The following is a 19,036-nucleotide window of genomic DNA, read 5'->3' on the forward strand; positions in this document are numbered from 1 at the left end:
AAGAAAGGGAGGGAGCCGGACACGGAAGTGGTGGCAGCGCCTGGGGAGCAGGTGGAGGCGGTGACCGGGACGTCTGAGACGAGATCCCAGCGCCGAGGGGAGCGGACATGCAGAAAGGCATCCGCCTTGTAGGACATACATGAGGTGCAGGAGCGGCTGGGCCTCCCTTCTCCGCCTCAGCGAGCGCCCAGAGTGATGGCGATGGTGATGGCGGCAGTGCCTCGGGCAGCCCCAGTGAAACTGCGCTTCGGGAGGTGAGCGGGGGAAGGGTGGTTGCTCCCTAACCTTGCTCCTTCCTTCCAGGCTTTCTTCACGTGCAGGGTTATGGTTATATCCGGGTCCCTGGATGGTCCAGCCTTTCCTTGCGGCCCGGCTGGAGGAGACCTTTGGGCATCTTCTCTGGAGGAGAGGAAGGCGAGACCCTTCTCAAGCCTGTGATCTTGGCATCCTTCCCGCCCTCATCTTGTCATTTCTATAGAGATAAAGGGGAGGAGAACAATCTCAGTTCGCGGTCCCTGGAGATATGGCGTCTACATTTATGCTTATTCTTTGGGACTCTTTACATAGATCCCTTCAGAAGAAAGTATCCTGGATTTCTCTGTTCAGACCCCACCTAAAGTTCACTGAAGTGCTTATTTAGATCTAAAAGAAGAGCTAGAACTAAGGTGATTGTTGAGTACTTCGGTCCTTGCAATCTGTGCCAATAAGTTTATGCCTTGCTTGTGTCTTCATGTTCTCCATGTTGGTAGACCGGTCTCTGATGAAAACCTTCACGATGATAATTTTTTTGTGTGGCAGCCAACTTCTAGTCTCAATCAGACCTCGTTTGTGGCATGTGAGACATTTTTCTGTTGTATGGATTTCCCCCATTGTTTTTCAATCTCATTCCATTGCGAAAAGTTGCCAACGCACAATGAAGCACAGTTAGACAAACCGTGGTATTGTTCTTACCGTGGTGGCATTGTGTGAGGGGTTGTTTTGAATACTAGGGCTCCAAATAGGCTTGCTGGACGCTGAAGTTTGGTATGTGAATGAAGAGGAAGAGCGATTGGCAGAAACAGAACTTGGGATTTGTGGAATAATAACCAACCTATTGTTGATTTCCCACAAGAGCAAAAGATACCTGAGACGATTCTTTCTGAGTGACTTAATCTTATTTGGAGATCATTCGTTTTTTAGGTACATTGATTTATAATTTTTTTAAATTTTATTTATTTATTTTTCCCCCAAAGCCCCAGTAAATAGTTGTATGTCGTAATTGCACATCCTTCCAGTTGCTGCCTGTGGGATGCGGCCTCAGCATGGCCAGAGAAGCAGTGCGTCGGTGCGCGCCTGGGATCCGAACCCAGGGCCGCCAGCAGCGGAGTGCGAGCACCCAACTGCTAAGCCAGGGGGCGGCCGTATAATGTTTTTTTTTGTTTTGTTTTTTTTGTTTTGTGAGGAGATCAGCCCTGAGCTAACATCCGCCAATTCTCCTCTTTTTTTGCTAAGGAAGACGGCCCTGGGCTAACATCTGTGCCTATCTTCCTCCACTTTATATGGGACGCCGCCACAGCATGGCTTACCAAGCAGTGCGTCGGTGCGCGCCCGGGATCCGAACCAGCGAACCCCGGGCCGCCGCAGCGGAGCACGCGCACTTAACCGCTTGCGCCACCAGGCCGGCCCCTAATGTTTTTTTTTAATCAAAGTAAATATCGTTGGACAGACTATGGGGTTCAAGATGAACTCTGATAATACTTGCCCCTATATATAGAATAAATCACGATGAGATTTCAATGTAGTACTCTCCAGAGCTCAGCATAAGAAGAATCTGCAAATTGGAACAAGAGCTATAAAATACCTTAACTATAATATCTATAGTACCATGTGACTTTAAAACTGTGAATGGTGTCCACTCTTCTGACCTTTCACTCTGCCTTAGCAGTCAAGCCATTTGATACACAGGTTAAAGAAAAATTTTCTTTATAAAGTTCACATGTAAGGAAAGAGCTTGGGCCTTAGAGTTGAACAGCCTTAGGTTTTAATTTTGACTCTGCCAGTTTCTCATTGTGTGACCTTGAATATACTTCTTTACTTTTTCTGATTGTCAGATTCCTCATCTCTCAAATGTAGGTAATACCTACCTCCATTGAATTGTTAAAGGGTATAGGAAATACTCATGGATGTAGAAAACTAATTATTATTGATGTCTCATGTTATTTACTGGGTACTTTGGGTGAGCTTATAGTGGTTTCATTTAAAATGGAGTTGGTTTAAATCATCCAGTAAAATGTTTCAAATATTAAAAGATGTATTCTTATTTTTGTTAGTGTTATGTTTTCACAGTTCCATCCTGTTTCAATCAAATGCTTACGAATTTCAATCAAATGCTTACGAATTTTATTGTCTTCAGTGAGTTCATGGTCTTGTTGAGGGAAACAGACGTTCAGACAATATGTACAAAATGACAGTGTGGTAATGAAATGTGTATAACTTAAATGTTAGCAAAATTGTCTGGTTATTTAAGATCACATAGCTTTTAAAAAAGAAACCAGTGTAGCTGTTTGTCACTGATGTGGCTGTCAAAATTTTGAAAATGGATTTATTTATCAATAATAGTGCATGTCTTGTAGGAGTGGCTAGCTGAATGAACTCACTGAAAATGATGCCAAGGTTGCAGATTCAATTGCAGTGAAGGTTAGTTAATTGTGCTCTGCTGTGACCACTCATAGCATGCTTAGGCTCACGAATATTGTTGGTCTCCAGGGCAATAGGGTGAGAGAACATGAGTATATTATCATTCTACTGATGGTGGTGAGTATTATCTATATAAATAATAATAATATCACAATCTTAGAGAGTCAGTTTATCCAAGAGGCATATCAATATTGCCTTTTGGAAGGAGTTTTAAAAATGCCTTTGCAATAAAATGTGTACTTGATGTAAAAATCACTAATCCTGTGAAAGATAAGGCTGGAAGAGAGTGTAACAATAACTGAAGAGAAGAGAGTATGGAAAAAATAACATTGAAAGCAGTTTAGAAATCTGAAGATTTTTATATCTCTGAAACTTACCAGCCCATTTAATTTATTTTTAGGATAAATAATATGTGCACATGTATAAACTTCCTAAAGTATAAAAGGGACTACAGTAAAAGTCCTACTCCCAGCTACTTAGTTCCCCTGCCTTAAATTTTTTTGTGTGTGTGTGAGGAAGATCAGCCCTGAGCTAACATCCATGCTAATCCTCTTTTTGCTGAGGAAGACCGGCTCTGAACTAACATCTATTGCCAATTCTCCTCCTTTTTTTTCCCCAAAGCCCCAGTAGATAGTTTTATGTCATAGTTGCACATCCTTCTAGTTGCTGTATGTGGGATGCGGCCTCAGCATGACCCGAGAAGCGGTGCATTGTTGGTGCACGCCTGGGATCCAAACCCAGGCTGCCAGTAGCAGAGCGCGTGCACTCAACTGCTAAGCCATGGGGCCGGCCCTCCCCTGCCTTAAAGACAGCCAGTATTTGATTCTTGTGTTGTTACATTAACAGTGGATCCTTACCACAGCAAGACAGATATAATCATTGTTTTATCGTGAAAAAACCGAGACTCAGAAAGGTTGTGATTTGTCCAAGGTCACACTCCTACCAAATGTCAGAGCTAGAAATAGAACCCAGGTCTTTTACTTTCTAATCCAAAGTAGTCTTACTATGCTGCCTCTCTAAATCATAACTGTTGCCATAAAACTTAGAATTTAGTAAAACATATCAGAACATAATAGTGATTTTAAGTCTAGTGTCGCCTTATACTAGTTTGTAGGTAAAACTTGTTCCCAAGCTTAAGTGTAAGCATACATAAAGCAATGAAAAGAATAATCTATAGTCAGTTAAAAAAAAAATTTCTTTTGGGCCTGGCCCGGTGGTGCAGTGGTTAAGTGCACGTGCCCCGCTTTAGCGGCCTGGGCTTCGCAGGTTCGGATCCTAGGCGCGCATGGATACACCGCCTGTTAAGCCATGCTGTGGCGGCGTCCCATATAAAGTAGAGGAAGATGGGCACAGATGTTAGCTCAGGGCCGATCTTCCTCAAGAAAAAAAGGGGAGAATTGGCATCGGATGTTAACTCAGGGCTAGTCCTCCTGACAAAAAAAAAAAAAATTTCTTTTGCCCACTATTTCTGTTGAAATCTATTTATTTACTAAGTTAGCTTGCAAAAACGACACACTTTTTATAATTAAAAGTTTGGTTATTTACACCCATAATATTTTTAAAGAATTTAAAACTTTTTAAAAAGAGCATGTTTAATATCAGGAGTGTGTTATAATATTTCAGAAAGGCTGAAGCCTCCGCAGCGTCAGAGTTTTGAGGTATATTTGCATGCAGATTTTCTTGCCTTATATGTAGCCTTTGTTTCCTTTCTTCCTTTTCTTAATTTTGCCACTTTCCTACCTCTCATTTTTAGAAATTACTTTCTTCTACATGAAAAGGCAGCTGTTATATATTTTCATTAAGCTCCATGTATGCTATTTTCATACATTTTAATCCTGGCAGTAAAAACATGAGTAGCTGGCATTATCCAGATTTTACAATGGGAAAACTGAAGCTAAGTGAGATTTTAAAAATCAGGTGAGTAGTAAGTGACAGTCTGAATTTTAGCTTGTGTTTGACAGTTTAGCAGCTCATGTTATTTCATCTGCACCATGCTTCATTTTTAAATATGGTATAGTGAAAAACTGTAGATTGTTAAATTTTCATAGATCTTTAAAATTTTAAAATTTTCTCTTTTGGGCCGGCCCCGTGGCTTAGCGGTTAAGTGCGCGCGCTCCACTGCTGGCAGCCCGGGTTCAGATCCTGGGCGTGCACCGACGCACCACTTCTCTGGCCATGCTGAGGCCGCGTTCCACATACAGCAACTAGAAGGTTGTGCAGCTATGACATACAACTATCTACTGGGGCTTTGGGGGGAAAAGATAAATAAATAAAATCTTTAAAAAAAAAAATTTTTTCTCTTTCGACTAAATTGACCACAAGAAAATAGGCCAAAATGTCTAAATTGATTGCCTCTAGGTAACTGAATTATACGTTTCTTTTCATTTTTTAAAACTTTTCTAAATATTCCATATATTTTATAATGAGCATACATTATTTTTATAATTAAAAAGTTGTTGGAAGGAAAAAATACATCTGTACAATCCAATTTATTACCTAAAGAGTTTCAGTAATATATCTTAAACATTCTGGTTTCTAAGATTCTGTTAAGCTCCTTCCACTTCTAGAAGTCCATGTACTACCAGCTCTTAGTTTTCTGTTCTCTCTTCACTCTAGATTAACCTTCTTCAGTGACAGGTTCCTAGACATTTCTCTTTATCTTTAGCTAGTGTGCTCAGGGAATGTACACTCATTTGAAGATAGCCCAAGTTAATGTTTCCCCAAAATTTGTTCCACAAAAACGATTTGTGGTAAATTAAATATAGGAAACTGTGGCTTAAGCAGGTCTCTTAACTAAAGGACCTCTTGGAACCTTTTGCTAAAAATGCATTGTAGTCTTTCAGAAGGGAAGCATTTCCCAAACTTGTATGACAAGGAAACTCCTATTTCTCTAAAATACATATTAACATCTTTTAGAACTAGTGTCTATAGGAATACAGATTGGGGAACACTGGCATAAGCAAAGGATAATTAGGAAAGTAAGTGGAGAAAGTGGGGAGAAGGGAAGGCGAGTATAGTGGTACTAATCAGTGGTTCCTTTTTATCCAGTTAAGTTCCATAAGCCCTAGCTTGGTAGCTTGAAAAAAGGTGATACTTTAAAATATTTACTGGAAAATGAACCTCTATTGCTTTTGTAATGAGAAAAAATATTTTTGCTTGAGAGATTTTTCTCACATGAACAAACTCTTTTTCGTATCTTTTCCTTAACATTCTGAGGAATTCATCTGGTGTCTACTATCCAATATATTCCATTTGTGGGGCCTAAATGTTTCCACAGAATCCAACTCAAATATCATACTATGATCAAATATCAAGGACTATGACCCACAGAATCCAATTCAAATATCACAGAGTACGATCAGAATACTTTCAAGGAGTTTTGGGCACATAATGGCGGGTAAACTTTGGAATCATGGATTCGGTAAGGAAATTCCCATGGCAGAATTACTACCAGAATAATAATTTATTCATGAATTCTTTATGTAGTATAGTAAATTATTCTTTATAGGATCAAATTGATTTTAATTTAGTATTTACATGAATTCTGGTCTTAGGGATACATCACCATTGTAGATATGGTAGTTCAATGAATAATTAATATATACAGTAATTCTCTCTCTTTTTTTTTTTTTTCGTGTGAGGAAGATCAGCCCTGAGCTAACATCCATGCTAATCCTCCTCTTTTTGCTGAGGAAGACCGGCTCTGAGCTGACATCTATTGCCAATCCTCCTCCTTTTTTTTCCCTAAAGCCCCAGTAGATAGTTTTATGTCATAGTTGCACATCCTTCTAGTTGCTGTATGTGGGATGCGGCCTCAGCATCGCCAGAGAAGCGGTGCATCGGTGCGCGCCCGGGAACTGAACCCGGGCTGCCAGTAGCGGAGCTCGAGCACTTAACCGCTAAGCCACGGGGCCAGCCCACAGTAATTCTCTCTTATTCAGCCTCAGAGAGAATATAAATGAACTTTCCAGATAAATGAAATTTAACCCTTTAATTATTGGCTTTTTAACAGTTTTCTATAGAAATCTTGAATTAAAATTACCTTCCTGGCCTTATTCAGTAGAACTAACTAAATGTTATTTAAATCTTTTGTTAAAAAGTGTAGAATGGCCATGTTGAGCATTCTGTTATCACTGTCACTGCAATTGGTGGTAGAACCTGGGACCAAATGGCTACTGAATCTGGGAACTTGTTTTCTTGAAAAAGGGTTTTATATAAACTTGCTTTTTAGACATTTGCCTCTGGCTCATTAAGAAATAATAATTAAAAAAAAAAAAGATGTCACCGTGTACTCTCCCGGGCAATGTAACTTAGCTGCCTTCATAAAAAATTAATTATTGAGTCAAGAGCCAAAGCAACCTTCTCCCAAGTGATTCTTTCACCCTCTTTAAAGAAAAAAAAAAAAAAAGCTTCTTTGCAGCTTCCAACAAAGGTCTTTGATTTGTCAGTACTTTCAAAGTATCATCTTTGATTTCTATACTACATAAAAGTGGTAGTAAAGCCACCTTATCATCATTTTATGTCTTCTACCTCATTTATACAAAGTTTGCATAAAATTCCAAGAATATCTGAAACTAATAATGTTGTATGTCAGTTTTACCTCAATTAAAAAAAATGTATTAATGATATGCTATTCGAAAGGACTCATTCAGATTCAGGGCCCTACACTTTTTTTTACATTCAGATTTTACACGTATAAGCAAGACACCAAGGCACTTTTTTAAAACTTATCTTTAGTCTTTAAAAATACAATAAGGGGGTGCTGGCCTGGTGGCGTAGCAGTTAAGTTCGCGCACTCTGCTTTGGCAGCCCGGAGTTCGCAGGTTCGGATCCCGGGCTCGGACCAACACCACTTGTCAAGCCATGCTGTGGTGGCATCCCATATAAAGTAGAGGAAGATGGGCACGGATGTTAGCCCAGGGCCAATCTTCCTCAGCAAAAAGAGGAGGATTGGCAACAGATGTTAGCTCAGAGCTAATCTTCCTCAAAAAAAGTAATAATAAAAATACAATAAGGGGCTGGCCTGGTGGCATAGTGGTTAAGTTCACGTGCTCCACTTTGGCGGCCGGGGGTTCACGGGCTCAGATCCCGGGTGCAGACCTATGCACTGCTCATCAAGTGTTGCTGTGCCAGGTGTCCCATATATAAAATAGAGGAAGATGGGCAGGGATGTTAGCTTAGGGCCAGTCTTCCTCAGCAAAAAGAGGACGATTGGTAACAGATGTTATAGCTCAGGGCTAATCTTCCTCACAAAAAATAAATAAATAAATATAACAAAAATAATTTTCTTCTCACTAAAAATTAATAATGTGGGGCCAGCCCGGTGGCGCAAGCGGTTAAGTGCACACGCTCCACTGCAGCGGCCCGGAGTTCGCCGGTTTGGATCCCGGGTGCGCACCAACGCACCGCTTGTCAGGCCATGCTGTGGCGGCGTCCCATATAAAGTGGAGGAAGATGGGCATGGATGTTAGCCCAGGGCCAGTCTTCCTCGGCAAAAAGAGGAGGATTGGCAGATGTTAGCTCAGGGCCGATCTGTGAGGAAGACTGGCCCTGGGCTAACATCTTTTGCCAATCCTCCTCCTTTTTTTTTCCACCCAAAGCCCCAGTAGATAGTTGTATGTCATAGTTGCACATCCTTCTAGTTGCTGTGTGTGGGATGTGGCCTCAGCATGGCCGGAGAAGCGGTGCGCTGGTGCGCGCCTGGGATCTGAACCCGGGCCGCCAGTATCTGAGAACACGCACTTAACCGCTAAGCCAGGGGGCCGGACCAATAATGTTATTTTTATTGAGAGCAATGTGATTGAATTTTTTATTTTTAAATTTTGGTTTAATGAAACTTCTGGGAGAGATTAAAAAATTCTTTTTCCATGTTTTTAAGTGTAAAGATGTGAGATTTATATATATGATGTATTTGTATCCTTTTTTATAACAAAATCATATAATAGTGAAGGAAATTCTGACTCTTTTTCCTAAAAAGATTTCTCCATAGCATAAGTTTTTTTAAGCAAATACTTTCTCAGTAATTATTAAAATGTTACCTATACCATGAAGAGACTAGTTAAATGTTTTGTTTTGCCTTTCTTTCTTAATATATCTACTAAGTAGCTTCTGAGGGCCACTTGTTAGCCCAGTAAAGGTCATCAAATTTAGAACACTTGTCATTTTGTAAAAGAAAACTGCATAACTCATCTGAAAAGTTCAACAACTTTTTTAAGTACCTTGCCCTCAGATAACTAGCAAACCTTCTGTGTTATAAATTTTTCACGATCGTGTCTATTTAAAAAGTATTGTAAAGATTCTTTATTTAAGATAATATAATCCACAAGTCGATTCCAGCAACATGTAAGCAGTTGTGGTACACTGAAAGTGAATAAAGAAATGGAGACGGTTGCCATTAAGTCCTCAGCTTTTTGGAACTCCCCCTCTTCCCTCAGGAACAGCACACCATCAGACAAGTAAGCATCTGACAGTGAATGATTGGAACACTATCAACCATAAATTCAATAATAATAATTTTAAGTTTTTTAATTTTTAGACAAATATAAATAGAAGTTAAATTTTCTTTCTACTTCTAAGACCACAACATTAAGTGACATTCTGGCCTGTATATTGATATGCTATGTTTTGCCAAATCAGTTTTTTGCCATAACAGTTTCAAAAGTGAGACTTCTGAAGCATGAACTCAGTTTTCTAGCAAAAGAATAGCTATGTGAAATTTATATGAGGCTATAATTCTGAGATAGAAGAAGATAACCAGTCAGAAGAAGATTTTCTGTGCATTACCTCTTTAAGTACAGGTAAATGTATGGAAAATTCATCTAGGGTGATGATATTTTCCCCTGTATTTTATGGACACCTGCAGCATTAGCACATGTAAGAACAGTTAACCTAAAATTCAGAGATACTTGATTGACTGGTACCTATTATTTACACGTTGGTAAGCTTTGCCTAAGTAAACCTGTTATGTTAGCATGTAAACTTGTATACAGGATGGCTGGAAATTAGTTCTTCAGGGGAAGATGTTAAATTGTTCTATAGCATCATAGTCTGTTGAGTTTCAGCTATATTTGGCATATTGATCCATTTTCACTTTGAAACATTAGTTATCCTCCTGAAAATTATATTTGCTTATAAACTTTGTAGTTAGCATTGGGCTAGAGACAGAGATATTCAGTGATTTCTTCATTATGAACTATTTGTATAAAAGTGGCTTAGGTGCTTTAATAAAACAACATATCTAATATCTGTTTCTTTTTTTAAAAAAATATATGTTAACATTTATTGAGTACTTAATACATTTAGGATCTGAGCTGAGTACTTTACCTGCATTATTTCATTTAATCCCCAACAGCCCAATGTAATAGATAACATCAAAACCTACATTTTAGAGATGAGGAAACTGAGGTTTCAAGGTCATACGGCTAGTACAAAATAAACTAGACTCAAACCATATTTCTAATGCCTGCTGTCACTGTGCTGTGGAACTGCATCCTTGTCATATACATGTATAAAGATACTGAAAATGGTTACTAGGTGGTAGGATTATGGATACTTTCTCTTCACAACTTTATGCCTACTTTGAATTTTTCACAGTATGAATTACTTTTATTTTTATTTATGTTCATCAAAATGATCTATGCACCTAGGTTAAAAATTAAATTAAGCTGAAAATCTTAGATAAGAAACACTGCAGTCCCCTCCTACCTATCCCAAAGGCATCTACTTTCAAATCTTTTAACTGTTTTCCTGATATTTTTAAATAACATGCTTATACTTCTCTTTCTTGGTTCATCGATTATTAGACATTTTCAGTTGAGTTCTTCTTATGATATATGAGGATTTTCCTCTCTTTCCATTCTGTTATTACAATTATATCACAATTTTGGTGAATATGTAAATATCGTTCACTGCAGAGTCAGGTGTTTTAGAATTCTATTTTCTTTCTTGTGTGTGTGAATTTTTCTGTAATCAATAATTACTTAATTCTTTTTCCATTGCTTTCTTATCTTCTCAGTTGAATTTTCCAAAAGTCAATTCTATTTTTTTTCCTCAAGATGTTCCACCTTGGAGCCTTATGTCCTTGTGTGGTTATATGGACAAGTTGCTCTCTAGCAGCTCTGGATACCCTGTTGTCTGGAGACCTCCCTTCATCATCTCAAGAATTCACATTTCCTCTCTCCTGTGTTAAATATCTTGTTTCCAGCATTGCGTCCTTTGTTTTGGGTTTACATCGTAATTTTAGAAGAGCACATCAATCAGTATGCGGTAAAATTGTTGATAACTTTGCACGTCTGAAAATTTCTTTATTTGATCTGCCTATTTGATTGATGATTTGGCTGGTTATCTCTTCAAGGTTGGAAACTAGCCTCTAGCTTCCAATTTTACTGTTGAAAAACCAAGTGCCATTTTATTTACAGTCCTTTGATTGTGACTTTTTTCCCTCAGGAAGACTTTTATTTTTATTTTTTTTAGCTTGGTTACTTGTATTTATTTATTTACTTACATTTTGTTTTATTATCTTATAGTATTATTTTATTCACTTAGCATGAGGTTTACCCTCTTCACAAATTTTTGAGCATACAATACAGTATTGTTGCCCATAAGGTAGGAAGGCTTTAGTATCTCCTCTTTATCTCTAGGGTTCTAAAATTTTAGAATATAACTTGGTGTGTATTTTTTTTTCCCCACATTGTGCTGGGAACTCGTTGGGCTCTTTCAATATGGAGGTTCATGTCCTTCAGTTCTGGGAAATTTTCTAATATAGTTTCTTTGATAATTTCCCCCCTCCATTTTGTTGTTATTTTCTGAGAAATATCTGTATTGATCCTCTAATTTTATTATCTTTTCTGTCTATTTAACCATTTTTTCCCTATTTCCTGTTATTTCCTCAACTCATCCTCCAACTTTCCTATTGAATGAATATTTTATTTCTGCAGTTGTATTTTTAATTTCCAAAACTTTCTTATTCTCTGTCCTCACCTCCTCTTACTCATTCATAGATGTAATATCTTCTCTTAACTTGGAAGAAATCAATTTTATTTTCTGCTCCTTTCATGATTACTTTTTTCTTCAAGTTCTTTATGTTTTAGTCTTTGTCATTTATGTTTGGAGGCTTTCCTCAAAAGTCTGATGACCTGTGAGTATTCATTCATATTCTAGAGCCAATGAAGCACATTGCTATAGCGATACTGCCTGAAAACTGTATGTGAGTAGGCGGGGCTTGTGGCCTAGTGAGCTTCCGTGCATGCTTGGCTGGTGTTCCAGCTTTTTATTGGCGGATTCCCAGATATCGGCATCTATAGGCCTTTTCTCTTATGCCATTCTGTTTCTCCAGCAAAGTATTTTCCAGTCTCCTGTTAGGAGGTATAAGTCTGGCTGCTAGAGTTCTGGGAGCTGGATGGAAGAAAGGAGGAGGGAAGTTTTATTCTGATTTTAGTCCCAAGCCTCCCCTCTACCCTCGCTATGTCTAGCGTCCAAAGTCCTGAACCTCTGTGGTTCAGTTTCTCCAGGTAATAAATATGCCATCTCCTCTAAATGTGGAGTGAGAACCGGAGAGATCTAACTGCTCTTATGTAAATTTTCAACCTGCCTCCCCATTTTCCACCCTGTTCTCCACCCATACTTTCTATAGCACCTTGTGCCTCTGGGTCCTGGACTTTGCCTCCTCTGTTGCCTTTCTTCTCATCCGTGTCACCTTTGTGCCTGATGTCACGCGCCTCTCCACTGCTGAGTCAGTTATTGCCCCTCCATTCATTGTCCTCATTTTGTGACTCAGGTTATGGCTATCTGCTAATTTCATTGAAGATGAGGTTTGTGTTTTTATTTCTCACTTTTCCTTGTTTTGGGCTGACTTCTGAGAGAAGGATGGAGCAAAAAGATTTTCACTCAGCCATTTTCAAACCTTATAGTTACTTCTTTTATTTTTTATTATTTATTATTTTTTTTTTGTGAGGAAGATTACCCTGTGCTAACATCTGTGCTAATCCTCCTCTTTTTGCTGAGGAAGACTGGCTCTGAGCTAACATCTATTGCCAATCCTCCTCCTTTTTTCCCCAAAGCCCCAGTAGATAGTGGTATGTCATAGCTGCACATCCTTCTAGTTGCTGTATGTGGGACGCAGCCTCAGCATGGCCGGAGAAGCAGTGCGTCCATGGGCGCCCAGGATCCGAACCCGGGCTGCCAGTAGCGGAGCACGTGCACTCAACCGCTAAGCCACAGGGCTGGTCCATTACTTCTTTTGTAAGTAGGAAAAAACCCAGAAAGGTTTTCATTTTGTGGGGAAATCAAGGTACAGTAATCATTAAGAAATTTAGTAATGGAAAGTAGCAGTTACAACTAAAGGAAGCATTAGAGCCTATGAAAGATTTTATAGGAAATTTGGTTGTTTTTGAAGGCAGAGAGAAACTGAAGCAGGCCCCGGTAAAGGTGGGAATGTCATCAAGAACAGAGGTAGAGAGCTTAGTAGCTCTGTTGTAGAAATGAAGGAAAAATGACACAAGTTAGAGGTAGCAAGGAGACAAGATGAGGGAGCTCACATCCAGTGGAGTAAAGTTGGTCATACGGCTTATAAACTGCTATTTTGATATTTTTTTTAGTTAAGTAAAAGCACCAGGCACTTCAAACCTTAGATGATATATTTTTCACATTATCATGCTAAATTAAAAAGTTGAAATTATGTAGTATTAACAAAAAATATCTGCTTGGGGCTCCTTTATTATTTTTTTATCTTGAAAAATAAAGTGTAAGCTCTTAGACAGAGTCTAATGAATGACTCTTCATTTTCTTCAGTCTACTTTGTTGCTTTTGCTTGTTTATTTTTGTTCAGGGAAATTTAGTCAATGAACAACCAAAGCATACTGTTAAGTGTAATTTTGGTGTACTAAATGATGATATTTCTTTTAAAATTATATTAAAAATATTTTTCCCTGTGGATTTTAAGTGATTATATACAAGTGAGCTCACTAAATCAAAATAATAAGTATAATCACCAGATGCTATCCAGTGTTTGGAAATGGAGTACTTTAGGGCCGGCCCCTCGGCTTAGCGGTTAAGTGCGTGCGCTCCGCTGCTGGCGGTCCAGCTTTGGATCCCGGGCGCGCACCGATGCACCGCTTCTCCGGCCATGCTGAGGCCGTGTCCCACATACAGCAACTAGAAGGATGTGCAGCTATGACGTACAACTATCTACTGGGGCTTTGGGGGACAAAAATAAATAAATAAAATTATAAAAAAAAAAGAAAAAGAAAGAAATGGAGTACTTTATATGGCAAGTCTGTATCATTAGTTTACACTTTGAAGCACTTGCCAATCATATTTGCCACTGCAGATGCTTGTTTCAAACCCTGCTGGTTGAAAATGGATTCAAGTGGCTCTAAACATTTAGTTGACTGGTAGGATTGTTAATGTTCCTCTGACATAATCAGAAACTGAATTGTAATCAGAATGTTGAATGCAACTGATTTTCTCAGTCACAAAATTCAACTTTCATTTCCAAAATATTTGAGGTCATAGAACCCCTCCCCCTAATTCTGGGCTTAAATCTTATTCCACCTGAGAATAAAGTAAATTCCATCTACGACCAATCATTGCTATTAGTCTTAATAAAACTCAATATTTTACATAGTAAATTCTAGTATATCTAGCCAATTTCATAGGAAATGCATTGCCCTATAGAAATTTATCTGCTTGTTTTTCAAAATTATCAAGAAGAATACAAGGAAGTGTGTGTGTATGTGTATGTGTATTTGTATAAAATAACAAATTTTTATTCAATTCTATATTTTCTAAAAACTGCCTAGACTGTTAGTGAAGTTGACCAGTTATTGAAATGAGGAAGTGCTTGCATGGCATTCCTACTGTTAAGTGGTAATTATTTATTTAATAAATTCTTAACAGCTTTTATAACTTAAAACTGTTCCTATTTTTAATCAATAGGAAAGAAAACAGGGAGAGGGCAGCGAAGAAACTATATAAAGTAGTAGTCCTCAACCACCAGCTCATAGATTTCTCACTGTCTCTTACAAAGAATTCACTGGTTTGCTGTGAAATAAAAATAAAGGGAGGAGAGATGGGCATAGGATATATTTCAAGACTAGAAATTATTCACATTTTGAGCATATATTTTAGCTGAGAGAGGAGACTTGGCTTTTTCTGATCCACATTGAAAATTAGCTGTGGAAAAGGAACTCAGATTCTTGACTCCATCACACTATGAAATTATTAGTATATAGTAAAGTAAATTATTTAAGTGGGAACAAAATATGTTGGAACTCCCTCTCAACGTATCCACTACTCTATCTTTTTCATGTACTAATTATGCTTTTTCATCTTGTGTCTAATTGGGGCTTAATATATAAACTATACAATGTGAAAGACAAATAATTAATGATTTTTTTTTTCTTTAGACACATCCAGAAAGTGCCCAGAAGAAACTTCCTGCCAGAAAAACTGAAAAAGCAATATTCATAATACTGGAATTTGTGGATAATTTGTTAAAATGGCAGAAAATAGTGAAAATAATAGTAAAAATGTAGATGTAAGGCCCAAAACTAGTCGGAGTAGAAGTGCTGACAGAAAGGACGGTTATGTGTGGAGTGGAAAGAAGTTATCTTGGTCAAAAAAGAGTGAAAGCTGTTCAGATGCTGAAACAGTGAATGCTATGGAGAAAACTGAAGTTCCTTTAAGGAGCCAAGAAAGAAAGCACAGCTGTTCATCTATCGAGTTGGATTTAGATCATTCCTGTGGGCATCGATTTTTAGGTCGATCTCTTAAACAGAAACTGCAAGATGCTGTGGGGCAGTGTTTTCCAATAAAGAATTGTAGTAGTCGGCACTCTTCAGGGCTTTCATCTAAAAGAAAAATTCATATCAGTGAACTCATGTTAGATAAGTGTCCTTTCCCACCTCGATCAGATTTAGCTTTTAGGTGGCATTTTATTAAACAACACACTGCCCCTATAAATCCCAAATCAGATGAATGGGTAAGCACAGACTTGTCTCAGAGTGAATTGAGGGATGGTCAGCTAAAACGAAGAAACGTGGAAGAAGAGGTAAACTGTTTCCCACATACTATTGTTCAGCCCTGTGTCATAACCACCAACAATGCTTCATGTAGAGATGGTCCTATGACTGGCTCTGTGATGAACCTGGTTTCAAATAACAGTATAGAAGATAGTGATACGGATTCAGATGATGAAATTATAACACTTTGCACAAGTTCCAGGAAAAGAAACAAACCCAAATGGGAAATGGATGAAGAAATCCTGCAGTTGGAAACACCTCCTAAGTATCACACCCAGATTGATTATGTCCACTGTCTTGTACCAGACCTCCTTCAGATCAATAACAATCCATGTTACTGGGGAGTTATGGATAAATATGCAGCTGAAGCTCTACTAGAAGGAAAACCAGAGGGTACCTTTTTACTTCGAGACTCAGCACAGGAAGACTATTTATTCTCTGTTAGTTTTAGACGTTATAGTCGTTCTCTTCATGCTAGAATTGAACAGTGGAATCACAACTTTAGCTTTGATGCACATGATCCTTGTGTCTTCCATTCTCCTGACATTACTGGGCTCCTAGAACATTATAAGGACCCAAGTGCCTGTATGTTCTTTGAACCACTTTTATCCACTCCTTTAATTCGGACTTTCCCCTTTTCCCTGCAGCATATATGCAGAACAGTTATTTGTAACTGTACAACTTATGATGGCATTGATGCCCTTCCAATTCCTTCTTCTATGAAATTATATCTGAAGGAATATCACTATAAATCAAAAGTTAGAGTACTCAGGATTGATGCACCAGAACAACAATGCTAGGAATAGAGTAGGAACTTGGGAATGATTATATACATATTTTCATTTAATATTTTATTTTTCTTATTATGCCACTTTGAATTTTTCTACAAGGGCAGTTAAGACTCCAAAATAAACCTCTACCCTAAATTTTACTTCCAAATCAGTTTATTTTTCTTATGATACACTAATTGTTTAAGGTTACACATTAGGGGTTAATGGATATTTTTGACGAGGTGTTTGGTTTTTGTTTTTACCATGTAGATTGTATACTTAATTTTTTTTCTTTTCTTATTTGTAATTTGCATATGATCCATGGACATTTGACATTTGGTAGGCATTGCAAACAGTCAAGTAATCTGTATTTCATACTTTCTTTAAAAATAATGTCCTTTTCTACATGTAAAATGCTTTAACCTATGCCATTGGTATTCCTATACATAAAATATAGTTTCCCCTTCTCAGAGTTGTTTTAAAATTTTTTGGTAAAGCTGAGTGTGTTGTAATTCACAATCCATACTAAAGTACTTGACTTTTGTAATTTAATAATAGGGATGTTAAAGGTAACAAAATTGCTTAAAATCAAACTTGATGTGTTTTCATTTTAAATATTAACTATAAGCAGGATTACTAAATTCAGTTAATCTGGTCGGTAAGAATCAAATGAGAACATGACATTTTGGAGGTGAATTTATTCTTCCACAATGTGGCGCGGTCATTTGTTATTCCTGGAATAGATCTTTCTCAACGTGGAAGAGTTACCATCTTCAGAACATAAATATTGTTCTTTTCTCACTGGAAGCTATAAAAATAATGATAACGCTATTAGTAACTAGTAGTTACTAAAGTACTAAAGCAATTGTGAGGTTTTTCTGTATTTACTTATGAATTGTTGCTTCTACTTAGCCCTTTTATAGAAACTCTGAGCCTGTTACTTTGGGGAGATGCTACAGTTTATAAACAACGACAAATTTCCATTGGTAACTAAAGAGTACCTAAGTAGTTTTTCATTATTTTAAATTAAGCTTGAATAAAGATTCAAGAAGTAAATATGGAGCTCAGTATTCAGGAAGCTTAATACTGTTTTTGATCTTCAGGTTTCAAATAATTATCCCTGTCTTCAGAATTAACATGTCTTTATTGTGGCTTCAAAAAAAGGAAAACATATTGGGAGCTACATGGCTTATGCCATACTGAAGAGTACTGGGCACCAGGTGTAATATTTTAAATTTACTATCCCAAGAGCAGGGAAATGTTTTTAGAAACATCAATATCCCAATATAATAAAGATACATGGAGTGATAGCCTATGCTACTGCTCTTTTTTAAAGAATCGATGAATAATAAATTTCCTAGACAGTCGTTTCTTCTGGTGAACTATCTACCCCTTTGTACAAATTGGCATTTTAAATATCGTAGGAATTGATTTCTTGATGATAGTTTAGCTCTAGTAGGAAGCTGCTTCTACCCAGATTGAAAGAAATTTGACTCAAATTTCCAAGTTAGAACAGATGTTTCTTAAGTGTCATTGCTTTTATGTTGAAGTAACATTTCCCTTTCTGAAGTTCTGCTGTTAACATAAAGATGCCCTTTTTTGTCTCAGTGATCTCAACATTGTCTTGGTTCCAGTGAGGGTTAGCTACTAATATGGCACCTCTCTTAGCAGTGATGAGGCTCAGGATATCATAACACCAATGTCAGGATAAATATCTCTTCTGAAGATGATATTTCCCTTTACAAAAGTAGAAAAGTCTCATACTACCTCATCTTTATTGTGGCGCTTTTGTAGATCACTGAGAAGCTGATCTTATTTACCAATATAACACTTCCTAAATATCCATCTTTGGTGAAAGAAAATTAATAGTATGGTGAGACTCTACCCATGATTATAGTTTTTTATCAGAATTTGATAATGAGACTTTCTGTTTCTGTGAAACAATTACTTTAAATATTTTTCTTTTAAAAATAACTTTTTATCAGTACAGAAAAACCTAAGGGATGACTAGCTAACAAATATTCTGTTAAAGGGTAATTTTATAAAGAAAAATGAAATATAATTATGTTATCTTTTATAATGGTAAAAATTAGTGTTTATATGAAAATCAAGATCTAAGTAGCTTTTCATATATTCAAACTGGTCACTTATGATATATTTTCTCTGGCTTTCTTATTTTTTCAACTTTAAGGTATTAATAGCTATTTACATTTTCAAAATACTGCCATATATATAGCCTTGAAGTGGATGATCTAATAAATGAGAACAGGGAAGAGACTCATTTACTCTGAAATGGTTTGTATTTTTCCTTTGGTATTTGCTACAGTGAAAAGAAATCTGGAAAGTGGAAATATCAAGTCTTGAGAATTATTTACCATGAAGGAAAAAGAAAAGAGTAATAATAAATTAATTTTTTAAAGCATTAAGGGATTGGAATTTAGAAAGGCTAACCCCTTTCTCAGTAAGAGCATCCATTTAGAAACTAACTCATTTAAAAAATGTAGTTATTGGAATATGTAAGTAAAATAAGTAAGTTTTGAGATGAACAATGTGGTAAGATAGAAATATATC

General features: G+C 37.3%; 1 protein-coding gene across 2 annotated transcripts; it reads left to right on the forward strand.

Annotated features, from left to right (window-relative positions):
• The first annotated feature begins 8 nt into the window (after window positions 1-8).
• On the forward strand, window positions 9-18,742 carry SOCS4 (suppressor of cytokine signaling 4). 2 transcript variants are annotated; one of them, XM_058566960.1, is made up of 2 exons: window positions 9-254; window positions 15,081-18,742. In XM_058566960.1, exon 2 carries the CDS (start codon window positions 15,173-15,175, stop codon window positions 16,493-16,495), a length of 1,323 nt encoding a protein of 440 aa, XP_058422943.1. In that variant the 5' UTR covers window positions 9-254; window positions 15,081-15,172; the 3' UTR covers window positions 16,496-18,742. The 2 variants fall into 2 exon arrangements, with proteins under 2 accessions (XP_058422943.1, XP_058422944.1); XM_058566961.1 differs by lacking the exon at window positions 9-254 and adding an exon at window positions 297-835.
• The last annotated feature ends 294 nt before the right edge of the window (window positions 18,743-19,036 follow it).

The sequence above is a fragment of the Diceros bicornis genome, chromosome 24 (assembly GCF_020826845.1).
Source record: "Diceros bicornis minor isolate mBicDic1 chromosome 24, mDicBic1.mat.cur, whole genome shotgun sequence".
In the NCBI taxonomy this organism is placed as follows: Eukaryota; Metazoa; Chordata; class Mammalia; order Perissodactyla; family Rhinocerotidae; genus Diceros; species Diceros bicornis.

Bases quoted from the DNA above. Each gene is read 5' to 3' on its own strand.
- SOCS4 (XM_058566960.1), top strand. From the start codon at position 15,173: ATGGCAGAAAATAGTGAAAATAATAGTAAAAATGTAGATGTAAGGCCC.